The sequence below is a fragment of the Kryptolebias marmoratus genome, linkage group LG16, assembly GCF_001649575.2.
Source record: "Kryptolebias marmoratus isolate JLee-2015 linkage group LG16, ASM164957v2, whole genome shotgun sequence".
NCBI lineage: Eukaryota > Metazoa > Chordata > Actinopteri > Cyprinodontiformes > Rivulidae > Kryptolebias > Kryptolebias marmoratus.
In genome coordinates, this window is record NC_051445.1 from 7,150,991 (window position 1) to 7,169,808 (window position 18,818).

The following is an 18,818-nucleotide window of genomic DNA, read 5'->3' on the forward strand; positions in this document are numbered from 1 at the left end:
AGTTCTCATTGTAGGTATGAGTTGAAGGTGGATGATTCTGAGTAATGTGTTCCCTTTTCAGTGATTTGGTTTGGTTGTTAAACACTAAATACACAGACTCTTCTTTGTTCATTTCTGTAGACCTGCAGTACTATGGAAATTGAATTAGTAAAGAAAAAACTGGGTCAAAAGAAGACATTTATCACATTTTATTTGAGCAGAAGTAAAGGAAGCACGATGGCTCATCAAAATATATTTCTGACAAAAATACAATTGCATATTTGTAAATAATAAAAAAAAGTCAGACAGCTCCCTCTTCAGTTACATCATTTTAACTACAATAAGCTGTTTTACACCTGCACTGTGGTGCAGCTGCTTAGCACTGCAGCCTCACAGCAATAAGGTTCAACTCCCAGTCGAGGCCTTTTTGTGTGGAGTTTGCATGTTCTCCTCATGCATGAGTGTACTCCACAATGTGTCTGTATGTAAGTCGAAATGGCCGCCACAGCTAAGCAACCTTATAAACATATAAAATGCTTACGACTCCGTCAATTTTACAGATGTTGAGCTAAAACCTGGTGTGGTAGAAGGTGAGTCCTTCCCAACACATACTCTGAGCACTACATATTGCACAAAATCTTTGCCTAAACCTTTTCAATTAACTGTTAGTGGACTGGTGACCCCACCTCCCACCCAGTGAGCTGGGGAGGTAGGCAGCAGCTCCCCAGAACCCAGAACAAAAGCAAAAAAGGTAAATAAAATGGATGGTGGATGAAAGTTCCGGCAAATTAAATATATAGTGATCAACATTCAAGATGGTTTTACTGTCAAAATAATATATTTATCAAATAACTTGAAACTATGAGTATTTTATTTTTCGTTTATTTACTGAAAATACTAAATTGCACATTCAGTAGTTCATCAGTTGCAATAGCAATATTTCTTTATACAGAAAAAGTTACAATAAATAAATTTGCAATAAAATTATTTACATATTCCACAGTTTCTTATATTGCCTTGGTTTGTTTTACAGGATTGTAGCACAGTTCTGAGGCTTATCTCAACATAATTAGAGGTATGTTGAGATAGCGGGATTTTTGTTTTTTAAGAAGGTTTGTTAACTTTTTGTCTTTTTTTACAATAGAAAAACCAAGTGAAGAGCAAACATTTATTACTAAAATAAATATTTGAAGGAGTTCAAACCAAAATATGAAGAGCACTTGGGTTTCCTCCAACTCTCCCATCCTACCGTTTAACCACTTCATCAGAAAACAAATAGTAATTCTTTTGTTTCACCCTGTGTGAGAATATATTTGGGATAAGAACGAAACATAAACACCCATAAAATGATGAGCTACAACAACCCTCTGAAAATTTACTAAAACTGTGATGTAATTGTAATTGTGACTGACATTTACAATTACCTGACACAGAATTTAAAGAAGTTTCTAATTTACATAAAAAGGGATTTAAAAAATGCATCTTTAATGTTGTTTCAGTTGATGTTTAGCTAATACCACATACATGTGATATATGCCTGCTTTAGAACTTCCTGAAATGAACTTTCAGTTTACAGCTAGCATAATATCCCACCTTAGAACAGCTTGGATCTCAGTTCTGAACACATTTGTTGTTGTTTGTAAATAAAAATGCAATCGTACATCGCCACCAGTCATCACGAGTGTCTTAAAAATCCACCACAAGATTAAAGTCTTATGGCTGTGTGTGAGCCTGCTGCGGGGTATTTGCAGGTACAGACTGCAGACTGATCCTCAGTAGTATAGACTTTAAATGACGCACTGTGTCCAACCTCTTGGTCATTTCTGTCATGGCGACCACGTCACAGACCGTCCATCATGGCCAAAAGGTCTTCTCCTTTGCTGCTGGCGCTGGGAGACTGATCATCAGACTCAGTGAACTCTCCCATGATCTTGGCCAGCTCTGCATTGGTCTGCTGGTCCTGAAAGACAACATGATCAGCCAGTCACTAAGTCAGAGAGGTAATCACAAGGACTTGCATCTTATTACAGTAAATCCTTTTAAATAGGTAAATCCTCAGATTCCAGATCACTGACTGCACTCCAGTCCTGTGGGTTGCTTGTAAGAGGTAAAACAGAGCCTTTGAGGTTGACACGTTGGGGTTAATACATGTCTCAAAGTCTTTGCTAAATTTAGCTGACCAAGATTTATTAGAACTTGGGATAAAAAGCCTACCCCAAGGGCCTCATAAAATGTCTCCTTGTGTTTTTTGTAGCAATGATTAGGACAAAACTATCCTGTGTTGAGCAGGGCACAATCTCTGAGTTTTGTTTTTTTGTTTTTTCCTGCAAGCATGCACTTTCCATTAGGATCAGCTTTGTGGTCATTTAATCTGCTGTAAAATTCAGACTAATATAAAATAAATACTGAGAATGTTCTTTTCTAAAAAAAAGCATTAATTTTTACCTTTGTTGCTTGGATGTTTATGACTCCATATGAAAGGTCGTCAGGTCTTGATATAAATGCTTCTCTGTCATAAAAGAAAAGTAAAAATGTTAGTTTTTATAAAGTATTTCTTTCTTACCCAGGTAAAGGTAAGAGTTTAGTTTGATTAGGTGGTGTACACCAGATATCAGGACACTTACTCTTCTTCTTCATCTGTGGCAAAGAGATTTACCCGAAAGCCACTTTCTGGGTTTCCTGTTTTCTCGACTTCGAGGCCTCCCATTAACCTGGCCAACAGATTTAGTTCTTCTTTGGCCAGGGGATTCGGAACAGCACTGACCTGTTGACAGACAATGGTTTTTTTTTACTTCAGTGTATTTGTGGTTTAACTTGTCGTTTCCTAGTTTCTGCTTCTGATGCTGATAAAGTAAGTTTACAACAGTGGAGCAAACCTTCACCATCTATGCATGCTAAACACTGTAAACAGTGTGTAAAGGCTTCCCTTGTCTGAATATTTGGTAATGTTCGTTCATGTTCTAAAAATCATCAAAGTTCTACCTTTGTGTGCTGAGCAGAATTTTTAGATGTGCCAGACATGTGTGTTTCAACAGGGCGGCTTACGCTGTACCTGGATGAAAGGATGAAAATGAGAACACGAGCACATGTCAGTGTGATCATGAAGGAAACATGCACATAATTTATTTACATGACAGCACAAATGAAGAGGACTAAATCAAACATAGTGCCTGATATGGTCTAACAAAAAATCTGTTCATTTATCCAAAAGACTTCATACTTGTTACTGAAACCTTCTTTAAGTTATTCATGGTAGAATATGAGAAAATTATATATAATCACAGATTTCTCAAACTTCTTAGATAGGGAGTGATGTCGACACTCTCAGACCAATTTCCAGTCTTTAATTAGGTGTTTTGAAAATGATCTTGGTCTGGATGATTATCTATAATTAACTCATTAGGCTGTCATAATTAATCAACCTACAGAGCACAAGAAATGGCAAACCATGTCATGTATGAGCACATTCAGTTTTCCTACATGTTTGTGCCTAGTTTTGTGACCCTGTCTCCAAAAATCTCAAAAGATCCTTCTCGAAGCGCCGATGTGTAGTTCCCTCCGTTACCGAACTGCAGCCTGTTTAGCTCTTCACCAGTACAGCTAAAAATCCTAAAATCAGACAAACAAAAAGCACAACCATTTAGATAAGAAAGCTCTTAGTGCTTTTTTATACAAAGCGTATGCAGAAAAAGTTGAGGCTTAAACCCAAAAGTTTAATATGAGCTAATGTTTAGGTTATGAATTAAATGTTTCAGTGAGCAAGCTAAACACACAACTTATCTAAAATTAGAAGTTTAATGCTGCTTCAACAAAACCTCTGTAATGCAATTAGCTGCAGACAGGCTGCCTTAGCATCACATTACAGTGTTTTGGTAGCATAGCTAACAGACTACAGGAAAAACAAGGGATCTGAGAGCTAAAATCAATGTATTACCTTATTAGGCCAGGAACCTGTGTTCCATGAGGCACAGGACCACTGGTGGGAAGCACAAACCGCCCATTTGAGTTCTGGACTTTATCCTTCAGGAAAATAGACACCTGCCAGGAAAAAAAGGCAAACAAAAGAAAGGCTTTTGAAGCAAATACTTCAAAAATGACAATAAAAGCAATCACCTAATTAAGCCTGAACTTACCCTTATATGCCTGAACTTACCCTTATATGCATGTCTTGAAAGAAGATAAGAAGTGTTTGTCTGATCAGTTGGAATTCACCATTAGATAAGGGTGTATACATCTGAAAAAATAAAAAAATAAATCATTTGAGTTTAAAACAATAAACCCCAGAGGTTTTCTGTTTACATATGTGTGCAGATATAAGTTATTTAAAGATATATTATGTACAATTCACAGAAAAAATTATTGTATTGACATTTTTTTTCCTCAGACTCTGTCACGTCTGGATTAGACATTTTGTTTTATTCTGGTATGTACAAAGCATGTACTATAGTTTAGTAAATTTTACCAGAGGAGAAGCAGGAATCAGCAATGAATCACCTGCTATATGCTTTTTTTTGTTTGGTTTAATTAAAAAAAAAAAAAATCAGACATATTGTGTCACACTGCAGAAAATAAACAGGTCAAGTAAAATACATCAGCCACAAATTATAATGATGAAACATCCACATTTGTACCTCTATGAGCTGTTGGTAAGTTTCGTCAACTTGGCTGAGAATGCCAGCTGTATCTTTCACAAAGTCTTTGATTGCATCCATGTGGTTGAAGGAGACCAGCAGGATGTCCTTTGGTCGGGGACACAGAAGCACTTGGTATTTGAAAGCCATGGTCATCAAGTCATAGAGCTGTGCAAAAGAATAGATGTGCAACCTCACTTTCTCATGTAATATATTATAGAAAAAAACATTCAGTTACTGTCTAATCAACAGCAGAGGGAGCCACATACAGTGCATAAAAAAGTTAGCTCAATGCAGTTTTACTGCATTACATAGTTAGATGAAAGAGTGAAAAAAATGTAACATATTATTAACACAAATGACTGAATGAAGGTTTAACTGATACAGATAACTAATGATCAAATGCTACAAGGTGTGCATTTATGCTTGTTGATGAAAAAAAGGTAAAGTATGTGAGTAAATTAACAAAAGAAACCAAAACCAAAATCCCCCAAGCCTTACCTTGTCCATACTAGCCTGATTAAGTCTCATTATGGAAGCATGAGCCAGCCTGTCAAACACGGTCCGCAGGGCCTTCTTGGAGTAGAGCTCCTGCGGCTTGAAAAGTTCCTCCAGGAACTTTTTGTTGAACATGGTGGTGATGATGTCATTCATAACTAGTCAGGACAACCAGCACAGCAGAAAGTCCACAAAGAAGTGATTTAAGTTAAACAAATATACATTTGACAGAGGATTCTGAAGCAGGACGATATGCACTATTCTACAGATGTACCAAAACCCTTTCATCCAGAACTTAACCCCACAGACCGTAACAAAGCAGCAGCATGGCGGGACATCAGCAGTCTCCTACTTGGTTGTAAATCTATAGCCAGATACTTTGGTTTTAAAATGGTGTCTTAGTGAGTGTGGTTTCAGCACCTAAATCCAGTCTATGTTGTGACTTTGTCAAACCAATCAGACTCTTTTACGAAAAGGGTAATGTTTGTTGGATTGGCACAGGTAGAAGAAGCACAAGAATAAATCTAAAGTCAAATGAAAAACAAAAAGATATTTACTAGTTAAACTTAAAAAATGACACTTTTTATTGACAGAGATGTATCTGTGATAGTCTTAGCGATTGGGTTCAGTTGAAATCAAGATTCACGTTTCAGTTTAAATAATAAAAATAAAATATATGACCCATTGTGGTAAGACAACTTCTAAGTAAAAGAATACACTGAGATCACAAAGAGGTTCTGAGTCAGAATTTAGGAATGTTGTGTTAATACAATAAAGGGCCTCATAACAAATACAGTTTGTGGCAATTATGTGAGCTTTTTTGTGACTCAGTCACTTATATGATTGGTGCAAACTAGTCTGAGCATGAGGTCTCAACTATTGCTATTGCTGATTTATAAAACACTGTTCAAACAGTGCACGGCTTTCCAGCTATAGGCCAAAGCAGAGCAAAGAGCTACTAATGCACAAGTGCATGATTATACTGAATCTTGTACTAATACCTCTCCTCCTGTCCTCCTGTCTCCAGGTGGCTACTGTGGAATCTTTATCAATTAAAAGAAGATGCACATATTAACTAAAATCAGAAGGTTATTACATCTCAAGAGTGTGTGTACTTTAATGTATTTAATTTAATGTGATTCAGTCCAAGACTATCCCTTAACAACAACAAACTGAAAAAAATGTGACCTTCCCGAGGTGTAACGTTTACTGCAGCACTGGCAGTGACGTTTGTGGTGTTAGCAGAATTAGCTGCTAAGCTAACTACCTTTCTTAGCTTTGTCAGCGGGTATATTCTGAGCCCGAAGCCGCTGGTCCAGGATGTACAGCATTTCGCCGCCGAGGTTAATAAAGAGCAGCGGCAGAGTCCTTGTAGACATGGTGGTATTTGGAGTGTCGAGTAACTGCAGGTAACCAGTAGCCGCTAACGGGTTGCTATAGTGGGGGTCTGTCTGTTTGGTAAAGCCTCCTCTGGTTGCCAGGCCACGGAAAATGCAGCCAATCACAGCGTTGTGACGTAAAGACGTAACAAGGAAGTGCAGCGTTGACGCTGAGCGACATAAGCGGCATGAAGGTTTTGCAGCTGCTTTGTCCCATACCGAAAGCCACCTACCTACTTTAAAATTGCACAGATTCTGTGAACACAGTGCGTTTTTATGTATTACCTTTACACAAATAATAAGTAACTATCACCCGCCACCAAAAGGCGAAGACTTTTATTCTTATAATGTTTTTGGGAGTGTCTGTTCGTATGTGTGTTCGTGTGTTTGTCAGCAAAATATCTCATGAACCACTGGACATGACATATTTTAACGAAATTTCAAGGAATAATCATAGGATATTCCTCTATAAATTATTAACTTTTGGAGCCAACCAATTTTAAGATTGCTGCCATCGCCAACTGATCTTATAAAACACAAAATTGTCTATAGTTCAGTTAATTTTACAGATATTGGGCTAAAATTTGGTGTAGTTGTAGCTGAGAGTAATCCACAACACATATTCCAAGTGCTACTCGTTGTGCAAAAATTTTACTTAAAAGTTTGGTATTAACTGTTGGTTTCAACCCTTTTTGTCTGTTAGCGAAATATCTCAATAACCATTGAATAAATTTTAATGAAACTTTCAGAAGATTATCTTTGCCTGTACATGTACAACTGTTTAACTTTTGGAGTCAATCCAAATCAAGGTGGCAGCCACAGCCAATCCACATTGACCAACACAAAATGTCTCAAATTCAGTCAATTGTACAGATACTGAGCTAAAATTCATTCATTCATGTGGTAGTAGACAAGAGTCATTCACTACACATACTCTGAGCGAGACGTCTCGCGATATTGCATGAGATTGCACAAAACAAATCACAATAAATAAGAAATCACCTTGTTTTTTAATGGAAAAAAAGAATTTTACATGAGCAACGTGATTAAAAACTGTTCATACACAGCCATTGTACGATTGTGTTGTCTCACCACAAATATGAAACACGTCAGGTACACTTCTAGATATTTTTTGATTTAAGGAGGTGATGTCACTCATACTTTAAATAGTAAGGTAATTCAGATTGCACACAAACTGAAATTAAACAAATGTACTTTAGCTCATAAGTAGAACGATGGCAACTGTCTGAAACCATAGAATCCAAAGCAGAGTGATGATGAGAAGTTGTTTTTTTCACCCCTCTTGGAAACAGGTGTATGTAGCCTGACATGACAGTCTGTTGTAGTGCTGTGAACCCACAACTTATCAGCTCATCATAGCTTCAGATCTGTGGTCCAGAAACTAAGCTGTCGTAACAGCTGCCTCTGTCTCTGACAGGATGACAATGTCTTTTAAGTAAGTCCAAGTTTAACTTGCAATTAATTTCTTTTACAGATATATATCATTTAAAAAAGTCACATTTTACCATAGCAGAATGATCTGCTTTTTATAGCAATGGTCATTAAAATCCTTAAAATGAAACTATTAGAGCAACAAAAATCACTTTTTATTCTTGCATAATGGTTATGCTGATTGCATGAATAAACAAGTTTCTTTCCTAAATGCAACCCAGAATGATTGCATTTAGGAATGAAACTCTGATTCTGACAAGGCAACTTTGGTTTCATCAAAGCACAATCACATCATTTAGGTTTTCGATAGTTTCACACACCTATAAGGCAGTAAGACAAACAGAAACAATACACTTTAGATGCCAAATTAGTTCAAAAATATGTGAAGCTTCATTATATTATTTATTTACAGTAATGCAAATTGTACTTGTGTAAAATTTGTTGTCAAAGCTCAGGACAAATTACATGTGACACACCAAACGCTTCTCTGTCTTCGTTTTCAACATGGAAGCTACTGTTTAAATCACTTCCACAACCATTGGACATCCTCAGATGTCCTTACAGTGAAATGTCTCCATTCCTGATGCGAATTTCTCTTGCCATCCTGCACATTTCACAAGGTCCGCAGAAAAAAGTCATGAGAGCGTCGTTGCATATTGTCCCCTGTGGTTAAAAAAAGCAAATAATCACAAAACAGGAACTTCAATCTCATATAAAGAAATGTGTCGCAGTTCAGATTTGTCAATTTTAAAGAACACCTAATATTTCGTAAGTTTGCAAAATCTCTGTCTTTCTTAAGAGTTAAGGCATTTCTTCCTGTGTAAAAACAAAAGGTAGAAAGAGAGAGATTCTGCATACGTACTTGAATACCATATGTCAGCCTCATATGAGTCCTCATGGCGGTCATTCCTCCCGGCAAACAACCCAAGCAGCAGTTTTCTCCATACTTATTTGCTGCGTAGCAGCTCAGAGCAATTGGGCAGCAAAACCCAACAGCACCTAAAGATGGTGATGCATTCTCTTCAGAAATGTTGACAGAGGAGAGAAGATCTTTCTGGAGCTAAAATCTCACCAGTACGTGAACAGATCATAAGATTGTACTCACAGACCAAACAGTCACTGCAGCAGGAGCACAGGCCGGTGCTCCAGTCTCCTGTCTGGACATTCGTCCCATAGCCGCCTGCACCAGGCTGATGGGTGACCACTGGGTTTGACATCTGGATCACTTGATCTGCTGGTTTTTATTTAGCTGCCTGGTAAAGAACACATTCAGCTGTTATTACTGACGCAAGAAAGGAAAATTGTTTTGTAGGTGGGAGGAGAGATGACCAAAAAGTTTTCCATGCATGCATTAGTTTGACAGAATGAAGATACTTTAGTGCCCATTAAATTCTAGTTTGTGTGTTAGTCATAACCTATTCTATCACTTAACAGATTAAAAAAAATTAATTTCAACAAAGCATTTTAGGTTTTACCAGATGATGATGTCCTATTTCCCTAACACCAACAATAAAATACAGTCTGAGCTTGAAGAAATTAAGATGGTTCCACTTTAATTAAATAATCAAGCTATTATGTTGTTTAAGATGCCATTTAATAGGAGATGTACCCATATTTTTTGAAAATCCTTCAAACAATGTGCAAGAATTCAGTCTCTTACTCTTTGCTGCCATGTCTATTTTGGCAATTATTTCAAGATGCTTACAAATTTTCCATTAAATATTTTATGTTCTACAGTAGCAGATAATAATACTGGTTTGCATTTGAATGCCTTGTAAACACAGACTAGCAAATGTTAGATAAAAAAGAAGAATCGTGGAGCCATATGAAGAACCTGCTGCCTACAAAGTGACATAAAATCCAATGTTAAGGTAAATTACCTGAAGTACTAAAAGCTCTTTGTTATGTGTTTTTCAAATTTGATCAGTTCAATTAAAATAGCAGTGAAGTTTTGGGCTGATCTACTGCCAGAGAAAAAGCAGATGTCACTTACCAGAAGTGTCTGAGAGTCTGAGCTCCTCTTGATCAAACTGACAAGAAGCACACCACACAGGAAACTGTGACGAACTCAAGCTGTGAAACGCTGGTTTGCCAACAAACTGTTTCTGAGGATGACAAAGATCTGTTCTGATTCAAACCGGGTCAATTAACAAGAACCACTGCATTACTCAGAGGCTGCTGATGGTTACAGGTAAATTGCTGCAGGACACCGGCTTTAATTGTACAAAGTTTTCTAATCTCACATCAGATGCGCTCTGTTCAGGAAACTCGTGAAGATTGTTAAAGCCACACTTGTCATGTAACACCCACAAATGCATCACGTCCCCTGTCATAAGGCTTGTGGTTTTATTCAGCCAGTGTAGTACAAGTTTGTAAAAGATATGATTTGCTCATGATGTGAAACAGCACAAAGTTGCATGCAGCTGCAAAAACCTGGTTCTGATCTGGTAAAACTCCCCCCAAAAAACCCAAAAAACCTTGAAGCGTTGACATTTATGTACCTAAAATAAATACACAAGTGATGCATTTGTTTTTGAGAAGAGTTGCTTGTAACATAACTTGAATTTCACAAATGTGTATCTATCAAAAATGTGGTCAAACTAGTTTTAGTGATACTTTTAAAATAAATGCTTTATTTTTTTGGGATGTACAAAGTAACCAAGCAGCATTTTCTATTTTTAGGTGAAATATAAAATGCAAAAACTCGAAAAAAATAAGATCTATTAAACTCAGAATTGTATTTTTAAAATCAAACTTTCACTAGGTCTGTATAGTAAACTCATCTTGTTTGGGTGTCCTTTTGCTCACAGTTCATGTAATTCCGAGTGACTGGTTGAGCTAATGCCCTTTAAACAGAACCTGATGAATCACATTATATTATACTGCGGAGCATTTAAGGACACTGGAGAAAACAGCGGTAATGTAATTCTTGCTTTCAGATTCAGGCGTTTCGCTGCAGAACACTGTACTCAAACAGGGGAAGCTGCTCATGTGATTGCTTCATGTGGGATAATACGGGGATTTTACCGCTGACAGAAGATGGGAACTTCTAACTCCTATAACATGACCAAAAGTGAAATATTGTGGATTGTGTTAAACCACAGATAATGCAACACTGGCTCTCTTCCATGTGATTTAGTTCTTCTATCTCATGCAGCCTATAGTTAGATTATTTGCAGGCTGCCTATTTCGATTACACCCTAATTTGGATGTTTAACGTTTAAACATTTTGGTAATCTGAATTCATCAGTTCAGTAAATACTTTGAACACATTAGATCAATTTCAAATATTTTGTGTCAATAAAGTTTCCCAAAGTTCATTTCAATAAAGTTTTCAGGGACAATTTATTTCCATTTTCAGATATTTGTACAATCAATCTGTAAAAGCAACACTAATTAAGATGGTAACAGATGACATGAGACAACTGGAAGTTGAAAGTTGAAGATTTAAAAAAAGCAAACAAAGGAGCAAGCATTCACAAATGAAGATTGTGCAGAATATATTTTTTTTTTATTGGACTAAGCTTTTGCAGTTCGGGCTTCTTCTGTCTTTGAGGAGTCTAAACTCTGCTTCAGCCTCTGTTCTGCTTTCTGTGCCTGCACAGCCTTAAACACCTACAGAAAAAAAACATGACAAGTGTTAGGGTGAGAAAAAAAAATGTATAAGCAAAACCCTGAGGAACTTGTAATGATATCAATGTTGCTGAATACAATGTCAGTGAAAGACAGTAAACATTAAACTACATAAAAACCTGAAAATAACAGGTTTATCTATTTTTTACCTTAATAGAGAACGCTTTCTTGGCCTGCCAGCGTTTGGTGGCCCGTCTGTAGTACTCTGGGGGGAAGGTGTAGGTGATGCCCAGCTGCTCACACACTCTCTCAAAGGCCTCATAACGAACCAATCGAAGGTTTTTCAGAAGCTTTTTCCTTTTGTCAATAGACATGAGCATCCGCCTCTTGTTAGCTTTGTCCTGATATTAAAGAACATGAAAAATACATTCAAACGACCTGTTTGGGCATATCGTTTTTAAAAATACCACCTCTATATACTGACTGTACGAATTTAAACAGGAGTCTTAAGTGTGACGTAATACGGAAACTTCTGACCATGGTTGTGCTTGTGCAGGCTTTTATTTCATGTGGTTAGTACACAGGATATCCTGTAGCACATACATACCTCACATCAAAGGAAGTCAGTGAGGAGAGGAAACTGATAAAAAGGCTAGCTCCTCAGAAGCATGTTGCATTTTACTTTTAAAGTGTGTCATCAGAACTGTTTAGTGTGCAGAGAAGAAAAGATTTACAACCCCAATTCTTAAAAAGCTGGGACATTGCAAAAACTGAAACTAAAAACAGAATGCAATGATTTGCAAAACTCATAAACCTGTATTCTTTTCACAATGAAACATAGTAAACATACCAATTGTTTAAACTAAGAAACTGTACCATTAAAAAAAAGGTAATTTTGACTTGTATGGCAGCAGGAGTTAGGACAGAGCCATGTTTGGAGAAACTATCATGTGGAAGTGTTCCTGAGCCCGTGCAGTGATGTCCAGAACCGACCAGTTTTATTACAGTGGCCCCTGAGGGCCTGGAGATGGTGAGCATCCAGTATCGACTTTTGAGCTTTTCTTTTGTGGTCAGAGATTCCTCCAGATTCCTGAAATCTTTTGATATTATGAACTGTAGATGTTCAACATCTTCTTAACTTTCCACTGAGGAACATTATTCTGAAATTGTTCAACTATTTTGGATGCAGTTTTGCCCATATTGGGGAACCACTGCCCATCTTTACTTCTGAGAGATTCAGCCTCTCTAGAATGGACTTTTTATTCCCAGCCCTCTTACTGACCTGTTGCCAGTTAACCTAATTAATTGCAAAAAGCTCCTCCAGATGTTTCTTAATCGTACCACTTACTTTAACAGCCTTTTGCTGCCCTTGCCCCAACTTTTTAAAGATGTGCTGCTGTCATAAAATTCAAAGCATACCTTATTTTTACTTAAAAAAAAGGTGCAATATCTTAGTTTGAACATCTGACATGTTTATTATGTTCTATTGTGAATAAACTATGGGTTTATGAGACTGATAAATCATTGCATTGTTTTAATTACCATTTTAGAAAATGTCCCAACTTTTTTGGAGTTGCAGTTGTGTCTCACTCACCTTGTGGTGCTTTTGCAAATGCTCCTGATAGTTTCGAATTCTTGCAGTCAGAACAGCCACTGAAAAGACAAAGATCAGAAGAGTTCAGATTATTATTATCATTACTCAGTTTAGATTATAGTTGTCTTTGAATTTCAGCGTAAACATCCTGTGCAACGTTATGAAGTATTGTCTCACCCCGGACTTCCACTGAGCTGCGATCATTCGGATCCTGTTGAACTTTTGCAATTAGCTGCTCCTTCTTCAGTTGTAGCTTTTCACCCTGTCAAAATGAACATTACAACTACTATTATTTTCAGATATTTCCTTGTATAAATGGGCTAGAATGGCATAATATTCTTTCAGTTAAATATTATGACAATACAGGAGGGCTGAATTGATTTGTGGTGTGATTCTTAACAACTTGGCTGCACAGTGGAACATTTGGTTAGAACTGCTGCCATGCTGCGAGAAGGTCAAAAGTTCAATACCTGCCGGGGCCTTTCGTGTGGAGTTTTTATATTGTTCCTGTGCACGTGAGGGTTTCCTCCCACGGCCCAAAAACAAGCATTTAGGTTTAGTTTCTCTAAGTAGACCCTACGTTTGAGTGTGTGTGAATGGTTGTCTCTATGTGGCTGTGTGATGGGCCACATTCAGACAGGTGACCTGTCCTGAGTGTACCCAGTCTGCTGGAGACAGGCACCAGCTCAATGCAACCCTGGACAGGAACCAGCAGGTAAAAACAGACAGATCCATGGACCTATGAACTATCCTGAGGGTACCACAACAAATAAACTGTTACATGCAGCTTCTTTGCTCATCAAGCTTCACAAAACACTAAATATCATTCTATAAGAACAGGTGACAAGACTTGGTAGACATGGATGTAAATCCTGGGGGGAGGTCAGGGGGTCCAGGACCCCTCCCTAAATTTTGGAAAAACAAGACATTGCCCAGCCCTGCTGCTCAAACAGTAGCTAACCACACAAACAGAATGACATTTTCTGTGAAAAAAAACAATAGAACGTGTTTCTTCTGTAACTTGTATGAAATTGAAAGCATTGGCTTAGCGGTGTAATCCCCCATCTTTCAAGTAAAAGACCCGGGTTCGAATCCTGATTGTTCTTTGGCTGTTCATCACTTTAGTTTCTGCTCCTAGCATAAATAACTTCCTTCCAGTAAGTAGCTTCTTTTTTTTTTGCTAAAGTTCCCTTTAAACAAATGACATGTTGCCCATTTTATATATTTCCTCAGCACTGTCTTCACTTCATCACCTCGTGGTTGAATCTTGTGTGTGAAAGCCCAGCCCTGCCGCTTAAACAGAAGTGAACCACACAAACTGTACAATCTGCATTACATTTTCTGGGAAAAAAAAATAGGTTGCATAATATTTATTTTGTTGCTTTTTGTGCACAAAGTTATCACCTTTTTTCTTCCTCCTGCAGGTCGAAGCTGTGTCTCGTGAATCCGCAAATATGAGTTTTTGTTTACGCGTTTTCATGGCAACACTGAAAGTCAGTGCGTGCCCCGTTCTCCCTGTGTTCGTGTTTGACCTTATTACTGTGTCTGGATGTATGTCAGCTGTTTAGCGACTTGTTCCTATATTTTTTTATGGATTTATATTTTTATAAAACAGAGAATAAAAGTGTTGTAAGTCACCTGAACCAAGCGCCATACTGAATTGAAAACAGCATGGATGGAGAAATAATCGAAAAAGTACGTTCGAATTGAATTTTCAAAGGAAAAAAATTTTTTATTTCCACAATTCCTATTAGGTAAAAGCTAATTTCAGAAAGTAACAAAGACATAAATTTCCATGAAACAATTCAGAGAATTAAAGATGAATAAAGAAGAGTAAGAGTAAGAGTTCTTACATGACTTGCCAGTTCCAACGACAGAAGACGTTTGACAAGATCATCAGTCCTGTAAGAAGAAAATATGGTGTCTGAGACCACAAGACCTTCACTCTAAAAATAAATGCTGTTGTTGTTTTGTAAAAATATATATATTATATATTAGAGCTGTTTCAAGGTAAGGTATAAATGAATGTTTACGTTTGAGCAAGAGGGACAGATGCATAATCCAACTTCAGCATCGATGGATGAAGATCACTGAGATGGCTTTCAGGGGCTGAAAGAAACCAGATGCTCAGAAATAAACAAATAAATCATGTTTTAAGCAAAAATTGCGTAAACATGGTTTGGTGAAACACCGCTCCGTGAAGTACCTGTCTTTTTTTTCTTGGTACCTCTGGCATAATGCCTTACTGGTGGTGCGACAGCAAAGCTTCCTGCAACTGAGAGGGAAAAAAAAAAAGTTGTTTATTTTCACACATATGTAGCAGATCAAATGGTGAGAAAATGTATTTGCAAAAGTAAAAAAAAATATGTTGGTTTAGAGCAGGGGTGTCAAACTCCAGGCCTTGAGGGCCACTGCCCTGGATGTTTTAGGTTTTTCTGCTCCGACACACCTGATTCAAATGGTTTAATTACCAAATCATCAAGTTCTCAAGCAGAATGTCCACAAGTGGTTCATTTAAAGCACGTGTTTTAAAGCAAGAACACATCTAAAACATGCACAAGAGAGGCACCTTAGGAACAGAGTTTGACACATGGTTTAGAGGAAGCTCAGTTGGTGACTTAGGACTGAGTGAACAAAAAGAAAATGGCTTGAGAATGAAAAGATAATGTTACAAGTCAAAACTGATGGAGCAGAGCACAGCTGGAGTCGTTTGGTGGTGATGCTGCTCTGTAAGCCGAGAAGTTCAACAAACTAACAGCTCACTGTCGAGAGCAGTGATGCAAAACTCTAACGTGGAAGAAAGCCCACGGTTTGCAGACAGAAGAGTCAAAACTTCAAACTGTCACACTTCCATGTGGAGAAATGGCCTCTGGCTAAACCAAAACACCCCGAATTCTCCCCAAAAAGGAGAGAAGCTTTTCTTGTCTGTGAAAATAATCTTGAAGAGTGACGCAGCTGATCTGCAGCGGAAAACTGTGTGACTTGTCAGAGCACAGCCACAATAATCTATGCAACAAGTGTGCCTTGCATCTCAGATAAAACTGCTTTATCTGATGGTGAGAGTGCTGCGGTTTTCAATTTTATCCAAACAGCTAATGAGATAACTTCCTCAAATATTACTGCATCGCCTTTTCATAAGAAATGTGATAATGAGCTCTTTTTTTAAAAAAGTTAATGGTTGGAAAAAGTTGCATTAGCTTATGAAAAATTTACCTCGTCAAATAATTAGGGTGAATGTGACCCTGGCTTTTCAAGCTCGATTTGCGACGCTTATCCAACATTTGCAGTGCTGCTCATTATTTTTGGCCCTCCAAACACTTCTGTAGTCCTAGCTTCCAGTTTAAGTTATTATCATCTTAGCTTCAGAACCACACCAGGACTGTAGGTAATATTTTGGACAGTAATTTAAAAGACAAAACCAAGAAAACAGATCATCTCTGTTGTAAAGAGCAGTTTTGGACAACTGACAAGTTTCCAAACTTTAAACCCAATACTCTTATAAGGTATTTAAGACAGTTAGTTCAGCATTTATCCCTTCCATGTTGGGTTACTGTAGCTCTCTTCATTTGGGCATCAGTCAGTCTCTGCTGTCTCGTCTGCAGCTGGTTCTGCTGATGGACTCCTGACTCAAACTGTGTCCACAGCGCCGACTGCTGTTGATGTCAAATGATTAGATTCAGCAACAAAAAGCACGTCATAGGTGGTTTCTAACCACAGTTTGGCATAAAGAAGTGTGTGTATTATCCTACGGAGCAGCAAAGCTTCCTATGTGTCTGGTATTGCCTTTCCTTACCTCTGCTAACTGTGGGTCCTGGTAACAGGGCCGAGCTGCACCTCCAGGGTCTGGCGGACACCGCGGAGCTCCGAGCGGAGCTTTCACACAAAACACCCACTGACGACTTCAGGACGGCCCGAAGGCCAAGGTTTAACAACATGGCTCAGCGGGCGGAAGACCCAGTAAGAAATAAAACCCTCTAAACGAGCTTCAAATGCGACATGTAATCACACTCGACCCCTACATGAGGTTCGCCATTTTGTCTAGCCCGAACTAGCCGAGCGAGAAAGCAGGATAGCATTAGCAGGCTAAGCTAACGATCCCAGATCACATCGATAGAGGAGAAAACTACGTTTGCCTCAATTAGGAAATCTTATTATTGTATCTGCAGTCAATGCGCAGTTTTAGATGAATACATTTGCGTTATATAAACACAAGAATGAGACACACAGAAAATGTTTCCATTTTGATTTACCTCAGAAAAGAGGTTCTAATTAATCCTAGTCTGGATTAATTAAACCTTCACAATGAAAGCTGCGGAAGATGAAGTCCAATAATGAATAAACAGCAGCAGAAGCAGTTTTAACATTGTGTCAAAAACAAAGAAATAGCCGATGTTAATGTATGCATCGGTTCCTACTTCACACTCTTTGCACCCTAATGAACTCCCTCTGAAGCCATGGGTGACTTTTGCTGTTTGTTTGCACCCTTTTTTTTTTTTTTTTTTTTACCTAATAGGTTAAAGTGTGTGTGCACAATTTGTGAATGCAGAACTGTTTGAATTAGATTTTTGACTACAAAGCTCCAGTTGTTCGCAATGTTAATAGAAAAAAAAAAAATATGACAGTTCTTTGTGATCAAAAAAGCTGTTTGTATGTGACATTTGTTATTTTGCACAGCCCCACTTAGGTTGAAGTAGGGTACTAAAGAATCAGCCAAAACATAAAAATATGGCTATGTGAATTTGAAAGCCATCACAAAAATCTACTACTAATGTGCTGCACTTGTTGCAAAAAAAAGCCACTCACTTTTTCTACATAAATGCAAAATTAAGTTTTCAAATGGCAAGGTAAAAGGCAAGGTAAGCAATAAAAAAGGGACCCAGGTTTTTTTTCCTGTCATGATTACATTCTGCTGTGTTGTTACATGAGGTAAACCACTAATGCATAGCCCATCCTACTCAACCTGTTCAACTTCATTTTATTCTAAAATATCATCATGCTTCATGTTCAACCAATTAATCTAGTGAAGGCTGTAAGTACTATCCAAACAGACGTACAGAAAGTCACTGCTGCACAATCTTTTTTAAATGTTGCACATCAGATTGGATTTAAAGTGAATCTACCCAGTGATGACTGAAAAGAAAGTGTGTGACAAATTTTTTTTACCAACCACTCAAACATTTTACCAGCCACTATTTTTTGTTGTGACAAAAAGTTATTTCATATGATGATGATGATGGAGGTGGGCGGAAGCAGTTGTGTTGCCCTAAAAGCTGACTACTCTTGAAAAACAGAAAATAAAATAGCTTCTCATCACAACACCTAATTGGTGTTAGACTGCATGTAATCTGTAGTGGATCGAGTGCATCATATGGGTTTGCAGTGAACTGTTGTAATATTTTTAAGTGGGTTTTCTCTGGTTTTTTCGGGTCAAATGTTATTTAGATAATTAATTTTCCAACAACAACCAGTTAATTTACCAAGAAGTCTTAAACTGTGTTTATTCCTCTCATCAGGGACAATAAGTCATCTGAATTTGGAGACATTTGTTTTTTTTTTGCAGAAGTTACCAGGGGGGAACCAAATATTTCAGCCGTCTGAAATAATCGGTTCCCCCTCTAAAACACGGGACAAAAATAATTTACCAAAAAGTCCTTAACTGTGTTTATTCCTCTCATCATGGACGACAACTTCCGTGAATTTGGAGACATTTGT

At 37.7% G+C, this 18,818-nt stretch overlaps 3 protein-coding genes across 4 annotated transcripts; all 3 read right to left on the reverse strand.

The window, feature by feature from the left end:
• Positions 1 to 173: 173 nt before the first annotated feature.
• oscp1b (organic solute carrier partner 1b) lies at positions 174 to 6,605 on the reverse strand. Of its 2 annotated transcripts, XM_037980090.1 has the most exons (11): positions 6,376 to 6,597; positions 6,110 to 6,151; positions 5,112 to 5,266; positions 4,611 to 4,778; positions 4,133 to 4,213; positions 3,914 to 4,017; positions 3,460 to 3,588; positions 2,962 to 3,031; positions 2,604 to 2,743; positions 2,425 to 2,488; positions 174 to 1,939 (listed from the first exon to the last, which is right to left on the reverse strand). In XM_037980090.1, the coding sequence occupies exons 1-11, from the start codon at positions 6,485 to 6,487 to the stop codon at positions 1,820 to 1,822; spliced, it is 1,185 nt and encodes a 394-aa protein (XP_037836018.1). In that variant the 5' UTR covers positions 6,488 to 6,597; the 3' UTR covers positions 174 to 1,819. The 2 variants fall into 2 exon arrangements, with proteins under 2 accessions (XP_037836018.1, XP_017270779.1); XM_017415290.3 differs by lacking the exon at positions 6,110 to 6,151 and having other exon boundaries at positions 6,376 to 6,605.
• Positions 6,606 to 7,473: 868 nt separating this feature from the next.
• On the reverse strand, positions 7,474 to 10,070 carry LOC108235477 (cornifelin-like). Its single transcript, XM_017415506.3, has 4 exons — positions 9,933 to 10,070; positions 9,045 to 9,192; positions 8,802 to 8,938; positions 7,474 to 8,602 (listed from the first exon to the last, which is right to left on the reverse strand). The coding sequence occupies exons 2-4, from the start codon at positions 9,154 to 9,156 to the stop codon at positions 8,498 to 8,500; spliced, it is 354 nt and encodes a 117-aa protein (XP_017270995.1). The 5' UTR covers positions 9,157 to 9,192; positions 9,933 to 10,070; the 3' UTR covers positions 7,474 to 8,497.
• A 1,185-nt stretch (positions 10,071 to 11,255) lies between these two features.
• On the reverse strand, positions 11,256 to 17,168 carry mrps15 (mitochondrial ribosomal protein S15). Its single transcript, XM_017415283.3, has 8 exons — positions 16,900 to 17,168; positions 15,313 to 15,381; positions 15,140 to 15,215; positions 14,960 to 15,008; positions 13,284 to 13,368; positions 13,107 to 13,165; positions 11,722 to 11,913; positions 11,256 to 11,554 (listed from the first exon to the last, which is right to left on the reverse strand). The coding sequence occupies exons 1-8, from the start codon at positions 17,039 to 17,041 to the stop codon at positions 11,459 to 11,461; spliced, it is 768 nt and encodes a 255-aa protein (XP_017270772.1). The 5' UTR covers positions 17,042 to 17,168; the 3' UTR covers positions 11,256 to 11,458.
• Between the last annotated feature and the right edge of the window lie 1,650 nt (positions 17,169 to 18,818).

What these genes read in the sequence shown, in the direction of transcription:
- oscp1b (XM_037980090.1), bottom strand. Translation starts at nt 6,487, where the DNA reads ATGTCTACAAGGACTCTGCCGCTGCTCTTTATTAACCTCGGCGGCGAA. An exon ending in CAGGTTCCTGGCCTAATAAG is followed by an intron (nt 3,589 to 3,913) that starts GTAATACATTGA and finishes GTCTGATTTTAG; the next exon opens with GATTTTTAGCTGTACTGGTG. An exon ending in TAAACATCCAAGCAACAAAG is followed by an intron (nt 1,940 to 2,424) that starts GTAAAAATTAAT and finishes GTTGTCTTTCAG; the next exon opens with GACCAGCAGACCAATGCAGA.
- LOC108235477 (XM_017415506.3), bottom strand. Translation starts at nt 9,156, where the DNA reads ATGTCAAACCCAGTGGTCACCCATCAGCCTGGTGCAGGCGGCTATGGG. An exon ending in CTGCAGTGACTGTTTGGTCT is followed by an intron (nt 8,939 to 9,044) that starts GTGAGTACAATC and finishes CACCATCTTTAG; the next exon opens with GTGCTGTTGGGTTTTGCTGC. An exon ending in GGCTGACATATGGTATTCAA is followed by an intron (nt 8,603 to 8,801) that starts GTACGTATGCAG and finishes TTTTAACCACAG; the next exon opens with GGGACAATATGCAACGACGC.
- mrps15 (XM_017415283.3), bottom strand. Translation starts at nt 17,041, where the DNA reads ATGTTGTTAAACCTTGGCCTTCGGGCCGTCCTGAAGTCGTCAGTGGGT. An exon ending in TCTGTCCCTCTTGCTCAAAC is followed by an intron (nt 15,009 to 15,139) that starts GTAAACATTCAT and finishes TTCTTCTTACAG; the next exon opens with GACTGATGATCTTGTCAAAC. An exon ending in AGAAAGCGTTCTCTATTAAG is followed by an intron (nt 11,555 to 11,721) that starts GTAAAAAATAGA and finishes TTTTTTCTGTAG; the next exon opens with GTGTTTAAGGCTGTGCAGGC.